This window comes from Oncorhynchus kisutch, linkage group LG22 (assembly GCF_002021735.2).
Source record: "Oncorhynchus kisutch isolate 150728-3 linkage group LG22, Okis_V2, whole genome shotgun sequence".
Taxonomy (NCBI): Eukaryota; Metazoa; Chordata; class Actinopteri; order Salmoniformes; family Salmonidae; genus Oncorhynchus; species Oncorhynchus kisutch.
This window is the reverse complement of record NC_034195.2, coordinates 24,041,787-24,065,822: the sequence shown is the minus strand read 5'-3', so window position 1 is coordinate 24,065,822 and position 24,036 is coordinate 24,041,787. Positions and strand designations below refer to the sequence as shown.

Genomic DNA, 24,036 nt, shown 5'->3' with positions numbered 1-24,036 from the left:
AATGACAGTTCATCTAGATGGCCCACAGTTGGGGTTCTTAAAGTGGGGTCTGTGGATGAGGTACAGCAGCTAGTCCGGAGCCAGATCTAAAACATATATTTTTTAAATTAATATTACTAACTGATTAAACAGATTTTGGCCGAGGGATCAATGGAATAAGTTTAGTAGGTATAATACTATTATTAAACAGAAGCAAATGGAACAAAATGGGGATAAACATACCTGGATTTGTCCAATAGAAGCTCTCGTTTACAAGTGTTGGACTTATGATTACACCCTAGATCAGTTAGATGCAGGCAAGGCAGTATTTAAAGCGACAACAATAAAACATCTCTGCCCCATGACAAAATGTGTAGAATTGCAGGAAAATTGCTTGAAAACTGCTAAATGTTCTCTCAGATGCCAAGAGATGGGCCTTCCCAGGGCCTGAGATTTGTTTAGTTCGGCCATGCACTGTCAAAGTCATAGTAGAACTTCTTGTATGCTATTTTTTAAATAAATCTCACTGGAGTTTTTCCTGATTGAGGGGGTCCCTGATGAATTTACTATCACAAAAGGGGTCCCCGGCCCCAAAAACGTTTGAGAACCCCAGGTGTAAAGGAGCTTCCTCTGCAATGATCCTGATTTTGAAACATAGAAATAAACAATATTGTATCAGAGGTGTTTGCTTTCACCAGTAAACTTTTTTCACGTACAGCATCTGAAGGGAAGGAAACAGGGGAGAGGATTCCACTTTGACTGTTGGCTACCCCTTCTAGTGTAATTAGGTTTAGGCAGTTCTAATCCGACCTGGACTTTGATTTTACAGCTGACTAATGGATGATGATAAGTTAACCACTTGGGTCAGCTGGCAAATGAATGTCCTCCATAATATTGTAATTTTCTCAAACTCGAGCAGCCCCATTTCAGCTTCAGAAATTTTACCAAAACCATTAACAAATCCTGTAGCCATTGCAGTATTATTTTCCAGTCTCATTCATGCTGCACCTCAGTACCGCAGGATAAAGCACAAATAAATCCATGATGATCCACGTGGGCGTTTGTGGTGGGACAGTTTGGTACCCTAGCTGTCCTGAGTAGGCATATGTTGGTCACTCGAGCAGTCAGTCTATTTGTTCACAATGAACTCTGTGCCCTAGAAGATAGGTGATGTTAATGTCATGAAATTGTGTGATTGTGAATAAATGGCCGCGTGGCTGTTGAGCACATGGAGTAAGTTTTAAGTCTAAGGAGCTGAATGTGGAGTATGGTGCGATATCTGTGCCAACAAATTGTATTTGAATTCTATAATTTTGAATTTGTATTAGGATACTGAATTAGAATGTAATATTTAGGGCAGTCTAGTCGGGGATGAGATTATTATTTGAGAGAGTTATGGCGCAGTGCATGGAAAGTGAAAGTAAAACCTGACAATTTGCGCCTGCAAGGTGGAGCTGGAGACGACCATATGGACATTGCGCAATTGATCAATATTCTCTCGTTTTGGAGTTCTGGGCCCAAAGAAAGTGAGGCTTCAGGGATTTTCCCAAATTCGCGCTCGCCTAAAACGGGGGTTTTACTCTGGGTGTTGCTGCGCGCAGGTCATCTATTAAAGATGACATTGTTTCAATATCACTGACCAGTCACGCACGCGTGGTTTCCCAGCCTTGTAAGTAAGTCGTTTGTGTGAACCATGTGTGCTTTTGGTCGCTGCTGCTGATGGTCATTCTGAAGATAACGGAGTGTTGATAGTTGCGAGTTTCTGTGGAGTTACTGCTGGGATTGTGCAGGTGAATATGGAAGTGATATTTGTAACGTCTTGAGCAAATATTGGATGTTATTGCTGCGCTTAGCCAACTTTAGTTATATGGCCTTATAAGACATGCTATTATTTAATATGGACGCTGGTGCCGAAGGTGCTGTTTTGATATTGTAGGCTATATGGTTAAATAATGAAGACCCTTGGGATCCATAGGCTATATAGACATGCTATTTGCCAGTGTTGGCTATGCCTACTCTATTTGCTATGCATTTTATTGTCATATAATTGTCATATAACATATGTCCATACATGTGATATATGTCAGTTATGTTTGGGGGGCACTGTCCTTTACTTTTCTCCAAGTTACAGCTGTGATGTGTGATTTAATGTTCTTGTCAATTTTGTCATAAGTTTCTGTATTTTTTTGGGAACTGATCATGGAAATTCACGTGAATGAATGATCACATCATTCATTCACATTTGTCATGCCTCCAAATGTGAGAATTCCTGAATTCAAAGGTATTTTGGATTCACATGTGAAGTGGAGTCATTAAAACTAGTTTTTCAACCACTCAAATTTACTTTTAACAAACTGTAGTTTTAGCAAGTTGGTGAGGACATCTGCTTTGTGCTTGACAAAAGTAATTTTTCCAACAATTGTTTACAAACAGATTATTTCACTTATAATTCACTGTATCACAATTCCAGTGGGTCAGAAGTTTACATACACTAAGTTGACTGTGCCTTTAAACAGCTTGGAAAATTCCAGAAAATGATGTCATGGCTTTAGATAGCTTCCTATAGGCTAAAAAATATTTAACCAGGCAAGTCAGTTAAGAACAAATTCTTATTTTCAATGACGGCCTAGGAACAGTGGGCCTGTTCAGGGGCAGAACGGCAGATTTGTACCTTGTCAGCTCGGGGGTTTGAACTTGCAACCTTCCGGTTACGAGTCCAACGCTCTAACCACTAGGTCAATTGGACCAAATGATCACAAAATAGATGGCTTCATGAGGAAGGAAAAATATGTGGATATATTGAAGCAACATCTCAAGACATCAGTCAGGAAGTTAAATCTTGGTCGCAAATGGGTCTTCCAAATGAACATTCACCCCAAGCATACTACCAAAGTTGTGGCAAAATGGCTTAAGGACAACAAAGTCAAGATATTGGAGTGGCCATCACTAAGCCCTGACCTCAATCCTATAGAAAATGTGTGAGCAGAACTGAATAAGCGTGTTCGAGCAAGGAGGCCTACAAACCTGACTCAGTTACACCAGCTCTGTCAGGAGGAATGGGCCAAAATTCACCCAACTTATTGTGGGAAGCTTGTGGAAGGCTACCTGAAACGTTTGACCCAAGTTAAACAATTTATAGGCAATGCTACCAAATACTAATTGAGTGTATGTAAACTTCTGCTCCACTGGGAATGTGATGAAAGAAATACAAGCTGAAATAAATCATTCTCTCTACTATTATTCTGACATTTCACATTCTTAAAATAAATTAGTGATCCTAACTGACCTAAGACAGGGAATTTTTACTAGCATTAAATGTCAGGAATTGTGAAAAACAGAGTTTAAATGTATTTGGCAAAGGTGTATGTAAACTTCCGACTTCAACTGTATATATACAGTATCAATCAAAAGTTTGGACACCTTCTCATTCAAGGATTTTTCTTTATTTTTACTATTTTCTACATTCTAGAATAATGAACACATCAAAACGACGAAATAACACATATGGAATCATGTAGTAACCCAAAAAGTGTTAAACAAATCAAAATATATTTTATATTTGAGATTCTTCAAATAGCCACCCTTTGTTTTGATGACAGCTTTGTACACTCTTGGCATTCTCTCATCCAGTTTCACCTGGAATGCTTTTCCAGCAGTCTTGAAGGAGTTCCCACATATGCTGAGCACTTGTTGGCTGCATTTCCTTCACTCTGCGGTCCAACTTGAACTCTGAAGAATTTATTTGGGCTGCAATTTCTGAGGCTGCTAACTATAATGAACTTATCCTCTGCAGCAGAGGTAACTCTGGGTCTTCCTTTCCTGTGGCGGTCCTCATGAGAGCCAGTTTCATCATAGTGCTTGATGGTTTTTGCGACTGCACTTGAAGAAACTTTCAAAGTTCTTGAAATCTTCCATATTGACTGACTTTCATGTCAGTCATAATGGACTGTTGTTTCTCTTTGCTTATTTGAGCTGTTCTTGCCATAATATGGACTTGGTCTTTTACAAAATAGAGCTCTTCTGTATACCACCTCTACAACACAACTGATTGGCTCAATGCATTAAGAAGGACAGAAATTCCACAAATGAACTTTTAACAAAGCCCGCCTGTTAAAATTGAAACGCTTTCCAGATGACTACCTCATGAAGATGTTTGAGAGAATGCCAAGAGTGTGCAAAGCTGACATCAAGGCAAAGGGTGGCTGTGAAGAATCTAAAATGTTAAATATATTTTGATTTGTTTGACAGTTTTTTGGTTACTACATAATTCCATATGTCATTTCATAGTTTTGATGTCTTTACTATTATTCTACAATGTAGAAAATAGTAAACATAAAGAAAAACCCTTGAAAGTGTAGGTGTGTCCAAACCTTTGACGGGTACTAAAAAAAAATTTAATAAAAATGTCAATGATTTTACTGAGTTAGTTAATATAAGGAAATCAGTCAATTGAAATACATTAATTAGGCCCTAATCTATGGATTTTACATGAATGGGCAGGGGCGAAGCCATGGGGGGGCCTGGTAGGGCAAAGGCCCACCCATTGGGGAGCCAGGCCCAGCCAATCAGAATGAGTTTTTTTCCCACATAAGGGATTTGTTAGAGAGAAATACTCCTCAGTTTCATCAGCTGTCTGGGTGGCTGGTCTCAGATGATCCCGCAGATGATGAAGCCGGATGTGGAGGTCCTAGGCTGGCATGGTTACATGGTTGGACTTACTGCCAAATTCTGTAAAACAACTTTTGGGGAAGCTTATGGTAGAGAAATTAACATTAATTTCTCTGCCAACAGCTCTGGTGGACATTCCCACAGTCAGTATGCCAATTGCACACTCCCTTAAAACTTGAGACATCTGTGGCATTGTGTTGTGTGACAAAACTGCACATTTTAGAGTGGCCTTGTGTGGCACCTGTGTAATGATCATGTTGTTCTAGAAATGCCACACCTGTCAGGTGGATGGATTATGTTGGCAAATGAAAAATGCTCATTTAACAGGGATGTAAACAAGTTAATGCCAAAATTTGAGAGAAATAGTATTTTTGTGCGCATGGCATCTTTTATTTCAGCTCATGAAACATGGGACCAACTCATTACATGTTGCATTTATATTTTTGTTCAGTGCGTGTGTGTGTATATATATATATATATATATATATATATATACTGTATATACTGTATATATATATATATATACTGTATATATATTCATATTTATACATACAGTCGTGGCCAAAAGTTTTGAGAATGACACAAATATAAATTTTCACAGCTGCCTCAGTTTGTATGACGGCAATTTGCATATACTCCAGAATGTTATGAAGAGTGATCAGATGAATTGCAATTAATTGCAAAGTCCCTCTTTGCCATGGAAATGAACTGAATCCCCAAAAACATTTCCACTGCATTTCAGTCCTGCCACAAAAGGACCAGCTGACATAATGTCAGTGATTCTCTCGTTAACACAGGTGTGAGTGTTGACGAGGACAAGGCTGGAGATCACTATGTCATGCTGTTTGGAAGCTTCAAAAGGAGGGTGGTGCTTGAAATCATTGTTCTTCCTCTGTCAACCATGGTTGCCTGCAAGGAAACACGCGCCGTCATCATTACTTTGCACAAAAAGGGCTTCACAGGAAAGGATATTACTGCCAGTAAGATTGCACCTAAATCAACCATTTATCGGATCCTCAGGAACTTCAAGGAGAGCGGTTCAATTCTTGTGAAGAAGGCTTCAAGAAAGTCCAGCAAGTGCCAGGACCGTCTCCTAAAGTTGATTCAGCTGCGGGATCGGGGCACCACTAGTACAGAGCTTGCTCAGGAATGGCAGCAGGCAGGTGTGAGTGCATCTGCATGCACAGTGAGGCGAATACTTTTGGAAGATGGCCTGGTGTCAAGAAGGGAAGCAAAGAAGCCACTTATCTCCAGGAAAAACATCAGGGACAGACTGATATTCTGCAAAAGGTACAGGGATTGGACTGCTGAGGACTGGGGTAAAGTCATTTTCTCTGATGAATTGCCTTTTCGATTGTTTGGGGCATCCGGAAAAAAGCTTGTCTGGAGAAGACAAGGTGAGCGCTACCATCAGTCCTGTGTCATGCCAACATTAAAGCATCCTGAGACCATTCATGTGTGGGGTTGCTTCTCAGCCAAGGGAGTGGGTTCACTCACAATTTTTTCTAAGAACACAGCCATGAATAAAGAATGGTTCCAACACATCCTCCGAGAGCAACTTCTCCCAACCATCCAGGAACAGTTTGGTGATGAACAATGCCTTTTCCAGCATGATGGAGCACCTTGCCACAAGGCAAAAGTGATAACTAAGTGGCTCGGGGAACAAAACATAGATATTTTGGGTCCATGGCCAGGAAACTCCCCAGACCTTAATCCCATTGAGAACTTGTGGTCAATCCTCAAGAGGTGGGTGGACAAACAAAAACCCACATATTCTGACAAGCATTGATTATGCAAGAATGGGCTGCCATCAGTCAGGATGTGGCCCAGAAGTTAATTGACAGCATGCCAGGGTGGATTTCAGAGGTCTTGAAAAAGAAGGGTCAACACTGGAAATATTAACTCTTTGCATCAACTTCATGTAATTGTCAATAAAAGCCTTTGACACTTATGAAATGCTTGTAATTATACTTCAGTATTCCATAGTAACATCTGACAAAAATATCTAAAGACACGGAAACAGCAAACTTTGTGAAAATTTATATTTGTGTCATTTTCAAAACTTTTGGCCACGACTGTATATACACTACATGACCAAATGTATGTGGACACCTGCTCGTGGAACATTTAATTCCAAAATCATGGGCATTAAAATTGAGTTGTTCCCCCCCCTTTGCTGCTATAATAGCATCCACTCTTCTGGGAAGGCTTTCCACTAGGTGTTGGAACATTGCTGTGGGGACTTGCTTCCATTCAGCCACAAGAACATTGGTGAGGTCAGTCACTGATGTTGGGAGATTAGGCCTGGCTCACAGTCGGCGTTCCAATTCATCCCAAAGGTGTTCGATGGGGTTGAGGTCAGGGCTCTGTGCAGCCCAGTCCCATTCTTCCACACCGATCTCGACAAACCATTTCTGTATGGACCTCACTTTGTGCACGGGGGGCATTGTCACACTGAAACAGGAAAGGGCCTTCCCCAAACTGTTGCCACAAAGTTGGAAACACAGAATCGTCAAGGATGTCATTGTCTGCTGTAGCATGAAGATTACCCTTCACTGGAACTAAAGAGGCCTAAACCGAACCATGAAATACAGCCCCAGAACATTATTCCTCCTCCACCAAACTTCACAGTTGGCACTATGCAGTCGAGCAGGTAGCGTTCTACTGACATCCGCCAAACCCAGATTCGCTGTCGGACTGCCAGATGGTGAAGCGTGATTCATCACTCCAGAGAACATGTTTCCATTGCTCTAGAGTCCAGTGGAGGCAAGCTTCACACCACTCCCGCCGACGCTTGGTGATCTTAGGCTTGTGTGCGGCTGATCAGCCATGGAAAGCCATTTCATGAAGCTCCCGACGAACAGTTATTGTGCTGACGTTGCTTCCAGAAGCAGTTTGGAAGTCAGTAGTGAGTGTTGCAACTGAGGACAGACGATATTTACGCTCTTCAGCACTCGACGGTCTCGTTCTGTGAGCTTGTGCGGCAACGACTGAGCCGTTGTTGCTCCTAGACATTTCTACTTCACAATAACAGCACTTACAGTTGACCGGGGCAGCTCTAGCAGGGCAGAAATTTGATGAACTGACTTGATGGAAAGGTGGCAGCACGGTGCCACGTTGAAAGTCACTGAGGTCTTCATTAAGGCCATTCTTCTGCAAATGTTTGTCTATGGAGATTGTGTGGCTGTGCGCTCAATTTTATACACCTTTCACTAATGGGTGTGGCTGAAATAGCCAAATCCACTAATTTGAAGGGGTGTCCACGATATAGCCGTCTGTAGCGCTGGCAAAAAAAAAAGTTTTGCCCCCACCCCCAAACATCTTCCCGCAGCTTTGTCTATGCACCGGTTTTGGCAATACAGCGTTTCAAAATTCAAACTTCTCCTTTTGACATTAAGTGGTTGGTGGCCGGAGATGTACACATACGTCTGTCATCAAATGTCAACGTATACTGTACATTGATTATTTCCTGTTCTTTCAACCTGACAAGGGTTTTGTGGTGTTTATAGCTATTCAGAACAAATCTGATTGAAACCAGTGAAGACAGTCAATGTTGAACTGTTAAAAATGCCTGTCTGTGTTGCTGTTACAGGCTAACAAGGAGCGAGAAGGACCTTGTGGTGCTCTGGAAAAGTGTGTGATCTGAGTCGGAGGCCTCCAGCGTGTTTAAACGGGCATAAATTGGAGTATGGTCCAGTCAACAGCCTGGCTCCTGGGAGCTCTATTGGGTAAGAGAAGTCCTGTGGTGCTTGTGTGAAGAATTGGAGGGCTTGCGGATGTCACTCTAACCTACAGCAAGTGCCCTGGGAACTACGTGTCAGGCCAAACGCTAGAGATTTGACATATTGTGGGGATGTAGTGGTGTGGGATCAGAACTGAGATTATGTGTACCGGTAGATTATGGATGTTATTCCTGGTTTCTTTAATCATTTTTGTTTGTGTTGCAATGGGCTGGGTGAGGCCCCATCACTTCAGCCACTTATACACCTACTGAGCGCTAAGAGGCCCTTAATAGTGTGAGGAAATACATCTGTCAGTAGAGACCGTTGGGAGTTTATAGTACCAGCAACTGAGCCCCAGTTGTCTTTGGAGAGTCTTTAAATCAAATGATGCATACCTTTTCCCATTGGGCACCCTGGTTTGCATACCATATGTTAGTAAAAGAAAATTAATCACACTGACATTCTTGTATATTCTACAAAGGGTTTAATGGACCACAAATGTTTCAGACAATAGACCTTCATCACAGTTTACACAAAGTTTGTTCTGCTATGGAGAAACCCCTAAAGTGTTTTCGTAAAAGAGATCAATGCCCCCCCCCCCCTTAAACTGAAGAACTGTAACCATGACTCATCATAGACAAACAATGTATATTTCAGAGAGCTCAAGCTAGAAAGTGTATAGGAGATTGACAGTAGAAGACATCATAGGTCTGATCAATTCCTATCTCAGATTGAAAGAGAGATAACAAAAAAAAGTATTGCGTAGGTCTGGTTTCTGTTCCAAAAAAGCTGTTAAACCGATGTATCTAACCACGTCCTGTAACAGAGAGAAAGAAATACACACTTGACTAACAAATGAGAGGAAGAACGTGTATTGAAGGCAAGAGAGGGGGGGGCAGGGTAACGTGTATTGAAGGCAAGAGAGGGGGGCAGGGTAACGTGTATTGAAGGCAAGAGAGGGGGGCAGGGTAACGTGTATTGAAGGCAAGAGAGGGGGGCAGGGTAACGTGTATTGAAGGCAAGAGAGGGGGGCAGGGTAACGTGTATTGAAGGCAAGAGAGGGGAGCAGGGTAACGTGTATTGAAGGCAAGAGAGGGGGGGGCAGGGTAACGTGTATTGAAGGCAAGAGAGGGGGGGGCAGGGTAACGTGTATTGAAGGCAAGAGAGGGGGGGGCAGGGTAACGTGTATTGAAGGCAAGAGAGGGGGGGGGCAGGGTAACGTGTATTGAAGGCAAGAGAGGGGGGGGCAGGGTAACGTGTATTGAAGGCAAGAGAGGGGGGGGGGCAGGGTAACGTGTATTGAAGGCAAGAGAGGGGGGGGGCAGGGTAACGTGTATTGAAGGCAAGAGAGGGGGGGGCAGGGTAACGTGTATTGAAGGCAAGAGAGGGGGGGCAGGGTAACGTGTATTGAAGGCAAGAGAGGGGGGCAGGGTAACGTGTATTGAAGGCAAGAGAGGGGGGCAGGGTAACGTGTATTGAAGGCAAGAGAGGGGGGCAGGGTAACGTGTATTGAAGGCAAGAGAGGGGGGCAGGGTAACGTGTATTGAAGGCAAGAGAGGGGGGCAGGGTAACGTGTATTGAAGGCAAGAGAGGGGGGCAGGGTAACGTGTATTGAAGGCAAGAGAGGGGGGCAGGGTAACGTGTAGTGAAGGCAAGAGAGGGGGGCGCAGGGTAACGTGTATTGAAGGCAAGAGAGGGGGGCAGGGTAACGTGTATTGAAGGCAAGAGAGGGGGGGCAGGGTAACGTGTATTGAAGGCAAGAGAGGGGGGCAGGGTAACGTGTATTGAAGGCAAGAGAGGGGGGCAGGGTAACGTGTATTGAAGGCAAGAGAGGGGGGCAGGGTAACGTGTATTGAAGGCAAGAGAGGGGGGCAGGGTAACGTGTATTGAAGGCAAGAGAGGGGGGCAGGGTAACGTGTAGTGAAGGCAAGAGAGGGGGGCGCAGGGTAACGTGTATTGAAGGCAAGAGAGGGGGGGGCAGGGTAACGTGTATTGAAGGCAAGAGAGGGGGGGGCAGGGTAACGTGTATTGAAGGCAAGAGAGGGGGGGGGCAGGGTAACGTGTATTGAAGGCAAGAGAGGGGGGGGCAGGGTAACGTGTATTGAAGGCAAGAGAGGGGGGGCAGGGTAACGTGTATTGAAGGCAAGAGAGGGGGGCAGGGTAACGTGTATTGAAGGCAAGAGAGGGGGGCAGGGTAACGTGTATTGAAGGCAAGAGAGGGGGGCAGGGTAACGTGTATTGAAGGCAAGAGAGGGGGGCAGGGTAACGTGTATTGAAGGCAAGAGAGGGGGGCAGGGTAACGTGTATTGAAGGCAAGAGAGGGGGGCAGGGTAACGTGTATTGAAGGCAAGAGAGGGGGGCAGGGTAACGTGTATTGAAGGCAAGAGAGGGGGGCAGGGTAACGTGTATTGAAGGCAAGAGAGGGGGGCAGGGTAACGTGTATTGAAGGCAAGAGGGGGGGGGCAGGGTAAGTGAGGTATCTGATGTTTCAGCCCCTGACTGTAGATTGAGTGCAGTGAGGTACATTCCTAGGTCTTTGTGAAGAGTGCTGTGAGGTCTTGGGGATTTTGCTGACTCGGAGTCACTATACAATCATCTACATCTAAGCCCTCGGCCACAGGATCTAACCACACAGTGGTCCACAACAGACTGGCTTTGGACTGCATGCCACCACTCACTCTGCCCCCACTGCTATGAAACTGTGCTAGTCAGAGTTAGTTACTCCTGAGAAAAAATACCCTTTTGTCAAAATAGGTACTACTGTCTCAGTCTGCGTTTGGACCACAGGACCAAAATACTGTTTTCAAACATAATAGCAAAAATGTACCACTGACCATGAATGTATTGGATGTCTCCTGCACTTGACCACATGCAGATTAAGGTGAAAGCGTTTTAGAGGAGATTATTGTTGTGTTTAATCAGTATTGTAATCTGGCTCAGCTGGGGCTTTCTCTTAGATTGGTGGATTCTCAGTGAGATGATGAGTCTGATGGAAAGAAGAGGTCATGGTTCAGCATAATTCATTTTAGCAAAGCAACCACAAAGGTCTAGCTAGGAGCTATGGTCTGGCTTTGCACTGTGACAGTCTCAACATCTTTGCTCAGTTCTCACCACAATTATACCACTTCAATACTGCTACGACGCTGTTTTAGAATATTTAACTGCGTCAGTGAGTGACATGTTATATGATATCATATGTATGTTGTGCCCCCTGTAGGTTTGATATGTGTACTACCTCTTGTTTTGATGACGCCCAGAACTGCCCAGTGCACGTCTTTGAAGACATTGGAAAACAAACTCATAGGCAGAAGACGTAACATGGTAAGAAGGGGACAGGATATATCGAGACAGTTACAACATGTTTGGAATATTAATGAAATTAGTGGATCACACACAGTAGTCTTGACAGTTGATATATGTGGAGATTACATTAAAGGTGGTATTTTTCTACAAACACAATCTGACACCAACATTTTTCCTGTCTTTTTAACAGAAACACAATTTACCCATTAATTACACCATCAGAGTTCACTATGAGGAGGTCTTCAAACTCAGCAATATCAGCAGGCTGGTGAGTCCCTCCCTTTGTTTTCTTATCATTACCACTGATCTAACTTAAATCATGGAAAAAATCTACTTGTCACACCACCCACTCACTCACCCTTCGTCTACATTCCTTCCTTATTCTCCCTCCTTTATCTTTACTCTTATCACTACATCAGTCACCTAGCAACCAATTCCATAGTCCAAGTCGATATTCACGTAATAATAGGGAATTCTCCTCGACCACACACACAAATTGGGGAAAACAAAAACATTTTCCCTTTCACACCCCTTGTAAAAGAGCCAACTTTGTCCTTGATTTTTTTGTCATACAGAAAAGGGGTAATCTAGGTAACCACACCCTGTTTTCCCCACGGGCAGGCGCTCTATCCAATGATGTACATAAACCACAGAGTTTCTAAACATAGAGACGCAAAATCGTGAGAATTCCCGGGAACGCTTGTCAAACAGACCAAACAGACCAGGCCAGGGTTTGAGAAGTCCCCTAAGTTCTTGATTTTCTCAAAATGTAAAGACACAACCTAGAATTGAGCCTATGTCTTAAGTAGTTGAACATGTGAGACCACCGTTAGACCCGATGACGTGTTTCTACACATGAGCTTAGCTAGCTAAAAGCCAATTTATGCTTCATCTGTACATTTGGTGGGAGGCTCCTTATGGAGGGGGTGACGCAATTTCGGAGCCTCCGGAGGCATGCAGAGGCCAAATTGAGCTCTCTACCGCATCGCCGTGCACCCCCCAAATGTTGTAACAATGCTGATGCCTCTGTATAGCTCCGCATTGAAATTATTGGTTGACAGTAGTTGGCCGTGGGAGGTTCTGTATAAACACAAACTCACTTCCTTGACAAATTCAGTTCTGTGCTGCTCCATCAAGTGCAAGAAATATGAATGCCCTGACTTCTGCAGAGGCCATATCACTGTAAATACTACACGGCCAATGCAGATGTCAGATTGACCATGCAGCGCCTTTTAGCTAGCCTACAAGTGTGATCAGGGATTTCTATTAGAGAAGCAGTTTCAGCATATCATCATCCAGTACTGTCTTTGTATACACCCTGGATTGCTGATGCTATGTATTGGCCATTGAGAGGCTTTGAAGTCACCTGACTGCAATATTAGCACTCCCCAGTAGGAGCAGTCCTCCATGGGAATGAAAGGAATTCTACAGTATTTGAATCAAGGACAAAATGACATGTATTTAACAATGTTTTTGTTGTAGTGGGGACAGTGACATTAGTCTTCTAAAAACATTTAACTTGAAGGAAAATATTTTATGTTTTAGCTCACATAATATAATTTAAAAGTGTGCAAAAACGAATGTATACATTAATAAATGCATTTCTATAGCTTCTAAAATATTTTGTACAATGGTGAGGGAGTGTCAAGATGGAGGCACGGTGTCTTCAACACAGCACTCCCTATCAGTCATCTAGTGTATATATAAATCATTGGTTCTATCTAATACAGTACCAACTGGGACTATGAGCAGTAGCACTTAAGAGCTCCTCCTTAAATATATATTTTTTGTTACATTATTTTGTTATACAGTACCAGTCAAAGGTTTGGACACACCTACTCATTCAAGGGTTTGTCTTTATTTTGACTATTTTCCACATTGTATAGTAATAGTGAAGACATCAAAATTATGAAATAACACATGGAATCATGTAGTAACCAAAACGTGTTAAACAAATCAAAATATATATTAGATTTTAGATTCTTCAAAGTAGCCACCCGTTTCCTTGATGACAACTTTACACACAATTAGTGAAACGATCTACAGGTGCATCATTTAATAATAAGTGCTTTAATCAAGAGGCACATGCACATCATTCTAGAGCAGAGTGCATTGTATAAAGAGGTCACCATGGAGATTAAAATGGCTGCATTCTCTAAGCATTGTTTCAGAAACTGTGCCATCACCATAGAAATAAGAATGAATAGAACGGGCTTGGAACCTCTTACCCTGGCAATTTGACTGGTATGGGTACATGGGTACACTCGCAATAGCTTCCTTGTATTATGACGTAATAATTTCCATGGTAATGTAGAATGTTCATTCAAATGATGCTAACTGATGTGGCTCATGCAATGGAATGTATTTTTTGTAATGTAATTTAAGTTGATTCAACAAATTGATGGGTACATTTCCTGCTTTTACTTCCTGCCTGTACTTCCTGCTTTGGGTACACTCGCAATGGCCGCCAGTCCACCCATTATGCCATCATTGACTTGAATGGGGACGCCCATTCTATTTATTCTTATTTCTATGGCCATCATGTATAGACCCAGATGGTATTAGATAGAATGTCGCAATCCTGCCTGTGGGGAAAACAACATGTGGTTACCATATTGACTCACAGCAAAAACTTGAACTTTTTCAAATGCAATTTTCTTGCTTGTTTTTGTCATTTACAATTCTACATTTAAGAAAAGTACAACATCCAACATTGGCTGCTCCCTAGCGTTCTCACTACTTAGAAAAACATATTGTAGGGATTCCCTCATGCTTCTTTTCATGACTATGCTAGCAGCCACTTGAGTGAGTGAGTGAATGCAAGCTGGCTACCGACCAACAACACAAACAAACGGACTATACAGCTATAAGTAGTGAGTGGAGTTACAAACGAACTGTACTAAACAAGTTAAATGTCTTACCTGGGATTAAATGTTTTCCACAAACCTAGCTACATGTAGCCTATTTCCCACTCTCCCAAGACATAGCCTGAAGCCACAGGGCTCTTCTCGCAGGCTCTATTATCCTATGTGGGAGCATTGCGATACGTAGGTGGATATTCTTGACCTGGTTACATGTACATTGAACAACACAGCAGCTTTTCGGCATGTTTTGTTATTTCTGAATAACAAAAAACCAACGACAACGTTGTTGGGGGTCAATAGAATTTGTGGCCGTGGTCGAGAGGGGAATTTCTTATTATATGAATACCGACTGGGGCTATCCTAAAAATGTTACAAGTGAGTCAGGAAAAATACATTGCTATGAGACTCTGAGGGCAGACTTCATCCTAAAAGCGAGCAAGGAAATAAAAGGAGACCTCCTGCTCTACATGGATGATCCTAATGCTTGGCACACAGCTCTCCACAAGACCAACAATTAACTTAAAATGTCAGAAAGAACCACTATCTTATAGAGGAGGAGATCAGCCTGGTGCTTCGGCATACGGATGAGATCCGTGAGCTGCAGTGTGCATTGAACAATGTTGAGGAGGACAACCAGGCTCTCAGGATGGAAGTGTGCAGACTTAGAGAGGAACTGTCCAGCACAGTCAGCACTAGCCACATGCAGAACCTGCAGAAGGAGCTACATGAGCTAAGGCAGGAATTTCTCAGCCACAACAATCCACTCTACAAAGAGTTACACAAAAACTCAGGACCAAGGCAACAGCTGAATCATAACCCACCAACCAAGCAACCAACATAACCAACCAATGCACCAGCCCAGCTGACCCCCTCCACCCGTCTCATCCCTGTAGTTACTCACATCACTCCTGCCATCCTCCACAGACATTATATTAATGATGGACTCCAATGGAAAGTTTATATTAGAGAATACACTTTTCCCAAATAAAAAGGTAGCAAAGTTATGGCGCCCCACATCAGAGAGAGCTATGGCGCTCTTGACTGTGGCCCAGCTTGGCTTCCCCAGCCATATCATCATGACCTGCGTACCCAACAGGAGAGGGTGGCCACATCACTAAAGGGAGTGATAGAGAGGGCCTCCACCATCTTCCCCCTTGCGAAGATCGTAATATCTACCTTGCTCCAGAAGAGTTTTCATTCACATCATCAGCCCTCATATGTAGAGAGTTTGAAGCTTCGCACCCCCACAACCTCCCTCTCAGGCTAGTTTTGGTTACCCTCCCTACTCCCATCTCCAGGACTGGCCTTGGACACTACTGCCCCCCATGGCAGCTCCAACCTTGCAACAGGAGCCACACCAAGGCCTCCTGTGCACACCCAGAATGGAGCATTGGCAGCCACTCCGGTTCCCTGCAGCAGCTGAACTCCTTTGGCGGAGTTGACAAATAGCTGTAGATGACCCTATGTCTGTTAGCTCTTATGGGAATGAGCTGAATACCCTCTTTGACTTTAAGTCTCGCAGGGGGTTTGGGCAAATGCACGATAAGAAAATGGACACAGGGCTGAGTGACGCTTTTAGCACTGCGATCCAGTGCATTACACAGCTGCGTCACTCAGTCCTGTGTCCATTTTCTTATTGTGCATTTGCCCAAACCCCCTGCAAGACTTAAAGTCAAAGAGGGTATTCAGCTCACAGACTTGGGTTCGATCCCAGGCTGTATCCCAACTGGTTGTGATCGGGAGTGCCACACGGCGACATACAATTGGCCCAACGTCATCTGGCTTAGGGGAGGATTTGGCCGGGGGGGCTTTACTTGGCTCATCACGCTCTAGCGACTCCTTGTGGCTGGTTTGGGTGCCTGCAGGCTGACCTCGGTCATCAGTTGAACGGTGTTTCCTCCGACACATTGGTCCGGCTGGCTTCCTGGTTAAGCGGGCAGGTGTTAAGAAGCATGGTTTGGCGGGTCATGTTTCAGAGGACGCATGAAGCTGATCTTCACCTCCCGAGCCCGTTGGGGAGTTGCAGCGATGAGACAAGATAGAATTTGTGGAGAAAAAGGGGGGTAAAATAAAAATAATAATGATCAAATGGATACAATTTAAATTTGGGTACAGTACTCGTGTTCTGGTTCTCTCGGAAACATGGTTAAAGGGTTCTGTCTCTGATAAAGACATTGAAGTAAATTATTATAATGTATTTAGATGTGACAGGTTACAAAAAAGGGGTGGGGGGTTTGCCATATATGTAAAATTACATTTAATGGCGTCCCAATCTTTAAATATTTCTGTTTCCAAGACATTTTTGCTCCTGGTTGTAGATGTGTCCTTCCCCCCCACCGCTGCCATGGCGGATGCTATTGGTGCTATATCTGAGTGTTTAACACCTTTTATGTCCTCGGAGTTGGTCATTTTAGGGGATTTGAGTCTGAATTGGCTATCCCCAGCCTCAGGTCAATTTAAGAGTATGTGCATTGATTTTAATCTGACACAACTGATCTCAAAACCACACGGCTAAATGTGAAAAACCCTGTTAACTCCTCATTGATTTATTTAATTCTCATGTGATGCTTTTAATCATCATTTTATCTCGGTAGGCTTTTTATTTGAGACAAATGGTGGTTTAATTGACCCTGGTCAGACAATCGACTGCTCTTCCCTCTGCCAGACTCTAGCTGACTCGACAGTTATCCCGTCAACTTCTAGTGAATCTTTGTTTTAATTACAACAATTTATTATCAGCGATGCTCTAGATGCCTTGCTTAAGATTGATGTAACAATCTGATAGCTGCCCCCCTGATTGCTGAATCATTAACCCATATGATTTATCTAACAATTATATCTGGTACTGGTTTGGAAGGCGGCCCATGTACTAACCCTTCACAAAGGTGGTGACCCTTGTGACCTAAATAATTATTGACCTATTTCTAAACTTTCTTGATCTAGCTAAAATATTTAGAATCCTTGATTAATTCTCAGCTAAGATCTTACTTTTGAAAACGTATTCTAAATGAACATCAGTCAGGTTTTAGACCAGGTCATAGCACTATGTCTGCTGCATCCATAGTTATAAATTATGTGCTTACCTGTATGGATAAAAGGCACCATTGTGCTGCCCTCTTCATTGACCTGTCAAAGGCTTTTGATACTGTTGATCACTCACTGCTAATTCAGAGGCTTTCCTCAATTGGCCTAGAACTGGTTTAAAAATGACTTGACAGATAGAACTCAATGTGTATCTACTGATGGTGTTAAATCATGTCTCCTGGATATTACAAAAGGTGTCCTACAGCGATTGATTTTGGATCCTGTACTTTTTACTGTTACATACAATATCGACTTGCTGTAAAAAATAAAAAAAATAAAAAGGTTTTACCTGCACTTGTATGCCAATAATACTGTTGCGTATGCTATTGCCCCCACGGTTGATCAGGCTCTGTCTGAACTACAAGTCTGCCTTCATTGTATTACAGAAAAACTTTATTGACCTGAAATTAGTAATGAATGCAGATAAAACTAAGTATATGTTGTCCTCTAGAGCGCATAAAAATACGTCTTGTTTAAGCATATGTACTTTGGATGGTGTCCATATTTATCGTGTCCCTGCTTACAAATATCTGGGCATCTGGATAGATGACAATATGTCTTTTAAAAAGCATATTGATGAGTTAAGAATCTGAGAATAAAAATGGGCTTCTTCTATAGAATAGATCCTGCCTCTCGCTAAATAGTAGAAAGCCGACTGTTCAGACAACGATCTTATTGGTCCTAGACTATGGCGACATCATCTAAATGAACGGACCTGCCACTTCATTAAAGTCGTTAGATGCAGTTTCTCATAGCACACTGAGCTTTATTACAGGTGACAATGTCAGTACTCATCACAGCATTCTCTACCAGAAAGTTGGTTGGCCTTCTTTGATGTCACGTAGGTTGATACATTGCTATGTTTTCATTTATAAAGCCATATTACAAAAAGTCCCGCTGTTCCTAATATCTTTACTAAACTTTAGACATATGACTTACCACACCCAGTCTCAGGTATAGTTAACTCTGGAAGTTCCTTTGGTTTTTACTGAGTTAGGTAAATCAGCTTTTAGTTTTCTTAAACCTTATTTGTGGAACAATCTTTACAAATTCTTAAATGTGATGTTTTGGTGCCTCTATGGAAATTCAGAAAGCTGATTGAGGACTTTATTAATGATGAATGTGTTTGTTTGTTTGATCCTGTTTTTCTTTCTGCTTGCAGTTTGTATTTTCTGGAATGTATTTATTTCAGGGCTCATCTCTAAAATAGACCTTGGGATCAGTATGGCTCCCTGATAAAGGTGAAATAAAACATCACTATCTCTTCCTATCTACCACACTTCTTTCTCTTCTCTTTGTCCCTCCAGAGGGCGAGGGTGGAGGATCTGGAAGACGGGGACCTGCAGGATGTGTGGCTGTTGGTCAACCAGGAGGTGTTGAAGAGGATTCTGAGGGTCTTGCCAGTGAGACACCCCTCCTACAAGTACACCACCGACCTGGAGGATCTCTTCAGGAAGGTCCAGCAGGTGTTCCCACCACAGATTGATGAGGTGTGTAAGACCGGCCATAGTGTCACCATCACTGTTCTCCCCATCTCTGTTTGAACAAACGTATCTCATAATGGCCATGTATATTTATCTCTCAGAGAGAGCCACCAGAGCGAATAGAGGAGATCTACAAAAGGGTTAAGGAGATTGACTCAAAAGGCTGGAGGTTCGTGACCCCCAAATCTCTGTTGGATAACTGCTATCGGACAATGCACTGTCTCTTCAAAGACTGCTTTTCCAGTGAAGACAGAGAGCAAGACTGTGAGTGCACTTCATTCCCTTACTGTACTTCCTCTCTTCCATTACCTCTGAACTCTGCCCTCTCTAATTAAATTACCCACTGTCCATCAAGATAGTACTTTTCCAGACATGCAGTTTATTCATTCCTCCTCTTGTAACATGAGTCTTAACTACTTCTTAAAGTGTGACAGAAGTCAGATGATACACTATATATACAAAAGTATGTGGACACCCCTTCAAATTTGTGGATTTGGCTTTTTCAGCATAGCTGTTGCTGACAGGTGTATAAAATTGAGCACACAGCCATGAAATCTCCGTAGACAAACATTGGCAGTAGAATGGCCTTACTGAAGAGCAACGTGGCACTGTCATAGGATGCCACCTTTCCAGTTAGTTAGTCAAATGTCTGTCCTGCTAGAGCTGCCCGGTCAACTGTAAGTGCTGTTATTGTGAAGTGGGAACGTCTAGGACCAACAACGGCTCAGCTGTGAACTGGTAAGCCACACAAGCTCACAGAAAGGGACTGCCGAGTGCTGAAGCGCGTCGTTTGTAAAAATCGTCTGTTCTCGGTTGCAACACTCACTACTGAGTTTCAAACTGCCTCTTGATGCAACGTCAGCACAATAACTGTTTGTTGGGAGCTTCATGAAATGGGTTTCCATGGCCGTGCATCCACACAAGCCTGGGATCACCATGCGCAATGCCAAGCATCAGTTGGGGTGGTGTAAAGCTCGCCGCCATTGGACTCTAGCGCAGTGGAAACACGTTCTCTGGAGTGATGCTTCACCATCTGGCAGTCTGACAGACAAATCTGGGTTTGGTGGATGTCAGGAGAAAGCTACCTTCCCAAATGCATAGTGCCAACTATAAAGTTTGGTGGAGGAATAAGGGTGTGGGGCTATTTTTCATGGTTCGAGCTAGGCCCCTTAGTTCCAGTGAAGGGAAATCTTCATGCTACAGCAGACGATATTCTAGACGATTCTGTGCTTCCAACTTTGTGACAACAGTTTGGGCAAGGCCCTTTCCTGTTTCAGCATGACAATACCCCCATGAACAAGCGGAGATCCATACAAAAATGGTTTGTTGACATCGGTGTGGATAAACTTGACTGGCCTGCACAGAGCCCTGACCTCAACCTCATCTAACACCATATTAATGCTCATTATTTTGGAATAAGATGTTCGATGAGCAGGTGACCACATACTTTTGGACAGAATAAAACAATCAATGAAAGTCCCATGATGGTAGTGATTGACCATTAGTATATAACTTTAAGAAAATATTGACCATTAGTATATTACTTTAAGAAAATATTGACCATTAGTATATTACTTTAAGAAAATATTTAAGTTGTTGTGTATATTTGTTTTATTTGATAACTTTATTATTTCATTCCAAGTCATCATCTCATCTCTATAGAGCCTCTGCCTATGCAGTCTGACAAAATCACTATTTTAGTAGTTCTTCAAAGTAAATAAGGCGTAGTTGTCTGACTGCTAAATACCAAAAGTTGGCGTTTTCCCCATCAACACAAACCTACTCAACTGGTTTGGCATACTGTATAAGGGCTTGTTGTGTTCATTGTGTCTCTTCAGTGTCTGTAGAAACTATGTTCTTATTCAACACTGTTTGAAAAGAGATGGTTGTGCATGCCCAGGTCATACCCATTTAGGTCTGTGCTATAAAAGGACTTGGACATGCCTGTCAATATCTCCTGTTAGACTATTTATTATTTATTTACACATCCTATATAGGTAAAACATAGCTATGTGTTGCCTGGTTAGATTGGTCAAACAAAGTTTAACCCAGAATGGTACTTTGAGTTAATGTAAAGAAGTCATGTCAGACCGTGGGAAAGAGAACATACTGACTGATTTCAACACAATCTTAAAGGGGAAGAGATGCGGTGTTGGCTGCTTTCCACACATCTTGCCAGTCCTCTTACTGTTTTCTTTGTCTTTATGTGCATCATACTGACACAACATAGAGCCGTAGACATGTTATATTAGGGCCTGTTATCATGTCTGTATCATGCACCATTAATTTCACAGGTTAATAGCATCAGCACCTCTTAAGGTTGATATTTTCCCTATTTTACAGAGAGATCAGTGGATGTTTTGCGGCTATAGCATATCTGTGAACAATTCAATTGAAGAGTTTCCATATGAAAATATAAGGCAGGAAGGAGTATAAAGCACTCGTGTGAGGAACATAAATAATGAATATAAAAACCACGAAGAAAAAACATATAACATAGCAACACAAAATATAGTGAATAGGTTAAGGGCTTACTTCATGGCTAGGAGGTTCAAAGCAGACCAAAAAAAGTTTAATATAGTGTCATTGATTATTAGAAACAGTTGGTATGATTTTATAATGATTCATCTGTCACTTACACTATTTTCTTCCCTCAGATTGTGGCTTACCTCACTGGCGGAAGGGCAGAAAGAGACTACAGTAAACCTGAGAAAGGCGCTATATTGTTTTCATATGTATATTTATAATATATTGTCTACTGATGTTTATGTTCTGTGTTTTGATTGGATGTGTTTAGACAGTTGTATGGTATAGGGCAGGTGACTATGCTCAAGCAGAGCGCGATATAGCGTTTCTATTTTTATTATTTTATATTTTTTTGCAATCAGGGAACACTTATGGCTGACATGGGTATTAGCAACTGTTGCCTATAAAAGTAAGAACACAAACATAGCCAGCTACTCTCATCTCTGACTGTTTGTCTTTATAAATATTGTAGTACATGTGTTTGTTTAAAAAGGTTTTTTCTCGGTTCTGTTTTTTATAAATTGCTTTAAGGTGTTTTGCTGACTTGCAGGCATAGTCAGTGAATTCCAGTCACTCATTTGTTTGGCATTATGCACATCAATGCTGAAATAAAGATATTATTTGTGAAAATCTATTCCAGGTTCAAAGAGTTCATTTCTGCAGTATGATTGCTTGTGGTCAGATTACATGAGATGTTTATGTAAACAAGAGATTGTTTACTTGCACACTAATAATTGGATATTAAATTGATTATGGCAGTAGACAGATTACGCAATAATCATGTCACTTGTTTGTCATCTTACTCGGTTTATCTTAATCGGTTTGAGGTCAAAATGGAACAACATAAAACGGCTGGTTTTCTGAGCAATCTTTCAAATTATTAGGACATGTAAACACCTTAATCGGTGTTCCAGTAGTGTATTTGATAAGCGCATGTGCTAGCACCAGCCGAGCGAGCCTCCTTTAGCGGTGGCTAAAGTTGGCTGTAGTTTTCTAATGGCTGTTTAAATAAAACTGAAGCATGGATTCGTTTTTCCTGACCCATAGACTACTTTGTGAGGAAATATCTAACATCAAGTTGTAAAATAGCGAACTAGTCCTTTAAGGTGTCTACCGTTTAGAATCCTTAGTTCACTGCAGCTAGCGACTGGAACAAGCTGCAAAAAAAAACACTAACTGGACCGTTTCATCTCCATCTCTTCATTCAAAGATTCAAATCATGGACAGTTTACTGACAGTTGTGGCTGCTTCGTTTGGTATATTTTCTCTACCTTGCCCATTGTGCTGTTGTCTTTGTACCATGATTTGTGCTGCTACAATGCTGTGTTTTCATGTGTTGCTGTTATGTTGTCTTAGGTCTCTATGTAGTGTTGTGGTGTCTCTCTTGTCGTGATGTGTGTTTTGATATTTTTATTAAATTTTTTATTTTTAATCCCAGCCCCCGTCCCAGCAGGAGGCCTTTTGGTAGGCCGTCATTGTAAATCAAAATGTGTTCTTAACTGACTTGCCTAGTTAAATAAAGGTAAACTATATATTTTATTCTTAATGGTCCAAGGATCTTGATATTTTCAGAGGTCGACTGGCTCTGGCAGCCAAATACTGAATTGATTCGTAATTTCGATATGGTTCAAGAATCATTAAAGCCGTTTTATTATCACGTCAAAATAATTTCACAAATGCAAAATACACACGTACTGTACACTGTTTAACCAGCTTTATCACAGTAGCAGCCGACAGTATTTTTCAGTGACAACAAGTTTCTGGCGGCTTTATTCCGTTATACACAGGTGATTGGAGCATGTTAGATAGCTAATTAGCACAAGTGGTCCGTCTGTCTTCCATAAACAAGTGCTGGAACGTGGATATATGGCCATGTAGGGACAGACCCTGAAGACAAACCGTGTTCGTAAATTCACACTTGAGGGCGCTCTGGGTGTTCGTAAATTCAGAACGTTTCGCTCTTGGAGCATTCAAATAATTATTAATTATTTATTCATTATTATAATAAATGTTTTATTACATTTCTAATTACAATACAATAAAAATACATAAATATACGTGGAGTTATGTCCTATCTGAAGAAACATAAAATAACATTAAAGTGAAAAAATGTAATCAAATGAATTGAGCAAGTTGAGGTGACTAAACTGCTTGGAGTAAGCCTGGATTGTGAACTGTCATGGTCAAGACATATTGATACAACAGTAGCTAAAATGGGGAGAAGTCTGTCCATAATAAAACGTTGCTCTACCTTCTTAACAGCACTATCAACAAGGCAGGTCCTACAGGCTCTAGTTTTGTCCACCTGGACTACTGTTCAGTCTTGTGGTCAGGTGCCACAAAGAGGGACTTAGGAAAATTGCAATTGGCTCAGAACAGGGCAGCACAGCTGGCCCTTGGATGTAC

The 24,036-nt window shown here is 42.1% G+C and overlaps 1 protein-coding gene across 4 annotated transcripts; it reads left to right on the top strand.

Annotated features, from left to right (window-relative positions):
• Nucleotides 1-1,170: 1,170 nt before the first annotated feature.
• Nucleotides 1,171-22,264, top strand: il34 (interleukin 34). Of its 4 annotated transcripts, none has more exons than XM_020456684.2 (7): nt 1,171-1,769; nt 8,240-8,375; nt 11,587-11,690; nt 11,863-11,940; nt 18,928-19,110; nt 19,206-19,368; nt 21,762-22,264. In XM_020456684.2, exons 2-7 carry the CDS (start codon nt 8,336-8,338, stop codon nt 21,806-21,808), a joined length of 615 nt encoding a protein of 204 aa, XP_020312273.1. In that variant the 5' UTR covers nt 1,171-1,769; nt 8,240-8,335; the 3' UTR covers nt 21,809-22,264. The 4 variants fall into 4 exon arrangements, with proteins under 4 accessions (XP_020312273.1, XP_020312274.1, XP_031657812.1 ...); XM_020456685.2 differs by having other exon boundaries at nt 1,422-1,648; XM_031801952.1 differs by having other exon boundaries at nt 1,422-1,652.
• Nucleotides 22,265-24,036: the final 1,772 nt, after the last annotated feature.